A 6,000-nucleotide genomic window follows, 5' to 3' on the forward strand; every position below is an offset into this window, starting at 1 on the left:
TCATAGGCAGTTCCAGGGCCACACAGACGGGGCCAGCTGCATAGACATCTCCCATGATGGCACCAAGCTGTGGACGGGGGGCCTGGACAACACCGTACGCTCCTGGGACCTGCGGGAGGGCCGTCAGCTGCAGCAGCATGACTTCACCTCCCAGGTGAGCAGCCGAGACTCTCCTCCTCCAGAGAGCGAGTTTCCTTCTCTCCCAGGGGCCCAGGGGGCCCAGGCAGGAGACGAAGAGGCCCTCACCGATGGTCATTGCAGATGGACCTGAGACCAATCTGAGCTATCTGGGAAGGCTTCCTGGAGGATGTGGCAAGGAAACAGAACCGACAAGGCCTTGGACTTGGACACACTTGACCCACCTGCTCAGATTTTAATTCTCAGCTCTATTTTTGATCACTTTAGCCTGAGTTTTCTTATTCCTGGAATGGGAATAATAGTAACTACCTCCTAGGTCTGGTGTGAGCACCTGAAAATGGTCCCTCTAAAAGCCTCAGCCATAAGCCTGGCTCATAGAAAACATTCTCTGAATGCTAGGTATTACAGTTTTTTGTTATTTTTATTACTCATTTCAATATTTTAGTCTTACATATTTAATATTTTAGTGCCTTATTTATTTACTTTTTTTTCTTAAGGAAAGGCAAAAGTCAGAGAGACAGAGAGTAACTTTGAAAGTAAAACATCTATGCTACCTCTGAGTTTGAATCCTGGCTTACTTTCTAGAGTCAGAGATCTCTCTGAGCCTCAATCTCCTCACCTATAAAACGGGGGTGAAAAGTGACATCCCATACCCCTGGACTATTGAGCTGTGGGGGGCGGGGCTTGGTTTTGCAAATGGTAGGTGGGAAGTGATGGGGAGGGAGTAGTGGGACCTCATGCCCTCAAGGTCCCTGGAAGTTAGAGGAGGCTGACCTCAACTCTCCCACTTTTCCCTCAGATCTTCTCGCTGGGTTACTGCCCCACTGGGGAGTGGCTGGCCGTGGGCATGGAGAGCAGCAACGTGGAGGTGCTGCACCACACCAAACCCGACAAATACCAGCTGCACTTACATGAGAGCTGCGTGCTCTCCCTCAAGTTCGCCTACTGCGGTGAGCTCGGGGGAGTAGGAGCCTGGGCAGTCTGGCCTGCCCTCTGTTTAAATGAAGGGCCCAAAGCATACAGCAGGAGTAGAGCTCTGACATGAGCCAGGCCTCCTGACTCAGATGGTGTCCCCCATCTTGGTCCTTCAGATGCAGATACTGTCACAGGGTACTGAGCTCTCCTGACACCGGGGGCTGTTCCTGTTGGCCTGGGGCAAAGAAATAGTGTTCCCGGTCCTGCAGGCAATTCCTCCAGCAGTTTTCCCAGGCGGTTAAAACTACAGGCATCGACAGCCGAGAGTGCTGAATTGGAATGTCTGCCCCTCCACCGACTGACTAGCCGTGCAGTCTGGATCGCATCTCACCCTTCCTGACCCTGATGGGTCTTTCTTTGTGTCCCAGGACTAGCATGGGGCCCACTGCATGGCTGTGGGGAGCATAGTTCCCTAACGCAGGCAGAGCCTTTGCAGAATAAGGCTGCGCGCTGGCTGCCATCTTCAGCCAGGTCTGCAGTCTCAGGGCAGTGCCATTTCCAGTACTCCTGCCTTCTTCCAGTAGAAATAAGAAGGGTCAGTTGACCTTAGTGGCTTTAAAAAGAACCTTTCAGGGAAGTGTAATTGCTAAGGCAAATCCTGCAAATCCTACTTTTTTGTGTCCCAGCCCCGCCCACTCCTCCCCCTTGATTGCTGAGAGAGGCGTTCTCTGGGTGTCTCTCTGTTATGTATATCACTTACTAAATGCCTCTTGGAGCAGAGAGTTGAGCAGAGAGGCTAAGCACTGGTTAGCGGTTCATACCGTGTTTCCATGGCAGCCAGCCAGGTTTAGAGGGCAGCAGGCCCCAACTTGATGCTTTGCCTTCTACCTGCAGGGAAGTGGTTTGTGAGCACTGGGAAAGATAACCTTCTCAACGCCTGGAGGACACCGTATGGAGCCAGCATATTCCAGGTACCAGCCACCATCCAAGTGCCCCTCCTGGTTCTGCCTAGAGTCAGAGCCTGGCCGTGGTGATGGGGGTGGGGAGAGCGGGAGGCAACGCAGGACCTTCCAGCCCTGGCCCCTTCCAGTCCCTACATGACGGGGGTTTGAGGTCAGTTCTTCAGAAGCCAGGACTTGGGCACATCAGCGGACACACTCTGCCGCTAATGGCATCTGACCCCTCAGGGTAAGGGCTTTTAGACAGAGGCTTTTGTAGGATTTCTAGAGCAAAGCAGAATAAAAGCATGCTCTTGGCTGTAGCGTGTATGCTGAGCACTCATGGGAGGTATGCTGGGTAGTGGAGCAATCGGTGGCTTTTTTCAAAGCAGTGTTACCTGATATTCAAATAAGTTTGATTTCATCTCAACACATCAATGTAAGGAGAGAGGTAAGACAAGAGAAAGGGGGTCCAGAAAGAGATGGGAGAGAGGAAAGAGCTTTTTATGATTTTTCAAGATCTAAAGTCTGTCATATTACACTCTCACTGTCATAAACACACACACACACACACACACACACACACACACACTCACATGCCATCAACTCTCACAGCCAACAAGGCACTTTCTGTATCCATGCCTGAAGTGTCTGGCATCTGGTGCATCACACTCGTAACTTTTAGAGTCTCTAGTGACAGTTCAGACTTCAAAACTTGGGAGCAAATCCTTTCCTTAGCTCACCAGGCTCAGGATCTGGCCTGCTGACTCCTGCTTCCATCTCAGAAATGCTTCTTCCTATTGGTAAAGTCAGAAGAGAAGCTCACACTAAGGTGTTTTGTTTTGATCCTTACGAGTTACTTTAAAGATCACAGTGGAGCCTGTTGATGTGCTCTTCCTTGTGGAAAAGTAGGTAGACGGGGCATCTCTAACTTAAAAGCAGTTCTATGAGCTGCGTTTGAAAGCCAAGCTGTGTGCAGCTGTGTGTGTTCCAGGTTGGAGCTCTGGGGGGCGGGGGGGGAGGGCGATTTAGTTCAGAGCATTGAAGTGGTGTGGAGCACCCAGAAAGTGATTCCTGTCTTTTTCCTCCTCGCATTTTCCTGCCTCTCCTCCAGTCTAAGGAATCCTCGTCTGTCTTGAGTTGTGACATTTCGGCGGATGACAAATATATTGTAACGGGCTCTGGTGACAAGAAGGCCACGGTTTATGAGGTCATCTACTAAACAAGGACTCTAACAGGGCTGTCAAACTCTGGGAGAAAGACTCGGCTGTGACAGGGAGACCCTGGCGAGGGGCCCCGAGGACAGCGAGGCCTGGCGAGCAGCTGAGCATCCCGGGGCTGCGCTGTGGCAGGCTGGAAGGGCGCCTCGACTCACGTCTCCACTCCGGGCACAGATTGATGTGTCTCACAGACTCCGATGGATTTCTCTTCTCCTCTTCCCCTGCACCAGCCTGGCAGATGCTACAACTAGATTTATTTGGAGGCTTGTGGCTCCCACTCTCCACAGATACCCTCGTGAATCTCTGTCTTTCCTTCCCCTTTCTTTTGACCTGTCTCCCTGCCCCTGGGTCGGGGACATTGGAGTGGACCACATGTCTGTGCTGGGGAGGAGGGAATCTCATTTTCCCACTTGTGCAGCGCACAAGATTTGTGAAAAGTGTAAATAACAGACTCCTATCTCGGACTAGTCAGCGGGGGAGGAGGCCCCTTCCCACCAGAAACGCTAGCCGTGTATTTCGCCTGCTGTATTTGTAATCCACTTGTGGTGGTGGCTTTTTTTTTTTTTTTTTTTTTTAAACAGAAGTTCCCATCTGGGAAGAGGAAGCAAAATAGAGAAGGGGAGGAATGGGAAGAGAAATCCTGGGGTGGAGGAAGGGAGCTGCAGCTGGTAACCAGATTGACCATCAGCTCCCCCTGGGATGAGTGTGCTTCCATGTGGACTTGGGAATTGTCTCAGGCAGGCGAAGATCGACACCACACAGCCTGACGGACAGACGGACAGTGCTTGGGTCAGGGGCCAGCCTGGGCTGAGGGAAACAGAGATGGTCAGATTTTTCTCTGGCCTCCTGCCCTCTCTGCCTTTTGCCCTCTTGTCTCCCTCTCTCAGGGGTCTGACTCTTGCTCACTCAGTCTCTCTCCCCTCCTGGCCTTGGTCTCTTTGGTGCACACTTGGTTATTGGTATTGAGAAGTTGAGTTCAGAGGAACTCCCTCTCCGGCCCTTCTTAATCTGCGGACACAACCTAAAAAGGACAGAAAGTTAGAGGACAGCATAGCAACTCAGCTCAGGGAGCTACCAGAGAAAAATAGCAACTGATGTGGGTGCTTTTTTTTTTTTAATTTGAATAAAAAGAATCAGAACCGATGTCCTTTTATAAAATGCCTTCTCCCCTTTCCTGCCTGTGACCCCTTCCTCTCTCCGCAGAGGGGAAAGTATATGTAACCTGCAAGGTTGAACTTGGAAGAGTTATCTTACCCCCACTCGAACCTGGCAGGGCAGTGGGGGCTGAGGGGACTGGGGTTTGGGGGGCGGGGGCACCAATCCTGGCACACTGTGGTGACTTCATGCGGCTTTCAGTCTCTTGAGCCCAAACAGGTTACAAGTAGAATATTGTCTCTTGCAGGTACCACTTTTTGGTACCAAAATGTTCTGAGGTATTTGGTTTGGTTTTTTTTTTCTCCTTTTGGTCTTTTTTTCTTCTTCCTTTAAAGAAAAGCTAAAGGTCGCTGTGAGTTCTGGTGGTGGGCTCTCCGTGGATGTAGCATATGGAAGATAATTTTTATACTGCATTTTTATGGCTTATTTTATAATGTTTGATTCTGTCTGGTAAAAAAAAAAGGAGGGCTCTGGTGAAAACTGCCCATCTTCAGTGATCTTTCTCCTGGACCAGTAGCCCAGCCCCACCCCCCGACCCCCCAATAGGATGTGGAGGCCACGGAGACTGGCCAGGCACCCTGGACCTTTTGCGGTTGAGGGAGGCTAAATTCCTCCCGCCTCCCCACCCTGTTCCCACCCTCTGTCTCTCTCTGTCTCCCTGTCTCAGATGTTATCTGCCACTCTTGTTAAGGCTGTAGCCACAAGGGAGGGGTAGAAGAAAGTTGATTCCTGAAGAAAAAAGAAAATGAAAAGTCATTGTAATGAGCTGTTTTTATATTTTTAAAAGTTACTATTTAAAGGTTGGTTTGATTGTCGTGTTTAATTTAATCCCCCCCCGCTTGTCATTGTAAACATAAGTTCATTTCAGTGAAGGGGAGTGTTTTTGTGCCTCCCAGGCTAAGCCCTAGTGAGTGGGGGGTGGGAGCTGGGAGTTCCTCAGGGCAGATGGGCTGGACCAAGTCCCCTGTGGGGAGAGCTGCAGGTTAATACCAAAGTCCTGGACATCCGTCAATGCCAAACTTCTTGGGAGAAAAAGAAATGAACAATTGAAATTGTGAAGTATCTGTAAACATCTGGACCCTGAAAACCTGCATCATTTTTTTTAAAGCTTAATAAATTTAGAAGTTACCAGGGGGAGGGGAGACCCTCAATTCCTAGGTCACAAAGGTGTGTTTTGAAGGCTTCGGGAGGGATTTGCAGAAGGGGCAGTACAAGGAGGGGCAGGTTAGTGTCCCCAGTAAGGCAGGACAGGGCTGGGGCACCTCCCAGGCTCTTGGATTTCATGCCCCCATTAGAGAAGTCTCCTAGAACTGGGGACTAACGTGGTTTCCAATTCCTTATTTTGTCAAAGTAATCGTAACACAATTACTTGCTGTCATTTCACACACAGGGAATTTAATGTATTTAAAAAAGGAGTGACAATCAAAATAAAGCAGTCTTAATTCTAAGCCTGAAAATGATAGCTAGACTGCATACACAGGAGTCATACAGCTGGCTGGAAAGGGGATGTCCTCATGGAGGAGACACTTTGGGCAGGTGGGAGGGACACTGACCTGAGGCTGCAATTTAGCTCACAGCTGTCTGTTGACTTGATGTTTTAGTAACATGGCCCCCATTTGGACCACACTTTTCTC

At 50.0% G+C, this 6,000-nt stretch overlaps 1 protein-coding gene across 11 annotated transcripts in view; it reads left to right on the forward strand.

Annotated features, from left to right (window-relative positions):
- Nucleotides 1–4,879, forward strand: part of TLE3 (TLE family member 3, transcriptional corepressor) — a 47,659-nt gene extending 42,780 nt beyond the window's left edge. For 9 of the 11 annotated variants that reach the window (XM_039856722.1, XM_039856724.1, XM_039856723.1 and 6 more), the window contains 4 exons: nt 7–154; nt 938–1,088; nt 1,948–2,024; nt 3,106–4,879. In XM_039856722.1, the coding sequence (XP_039712656.1) occupies nt 7–154; nt 938–1,088; nt 1,948–2,024; nt 3,106–3,213 (484 nt within the window). In that variant the 3' untranslated portion in view covers nt 3,214–4,879. The remainder of the gene's footprint in view (nt 1–6; nt 155–937; nt 1,089–1,947; nt 2,025–3,105) is intronic. The other 2 variants (XM_039856728.1, XM_039856729.1) reach the window with 1 other exon arrangement.
- Nucleotides 4,880–6,000: the final 1,121 nt, after the last annotated feature.

The sequence above is a fragment of the Pteropus medius genome, unplaced genomic scaffold (genome assembly GCF_902729225.1).
Source record: "Pteropus medius unplaced genomic scaffold, Ma_sr-lr_union100, whole genome shotgun sequence".
NCBI lineage: Eukaryota > Metazoa > Chordata > Mammalia > Chiroptera > Pteropodidae > Pteropus > Pteropus medius.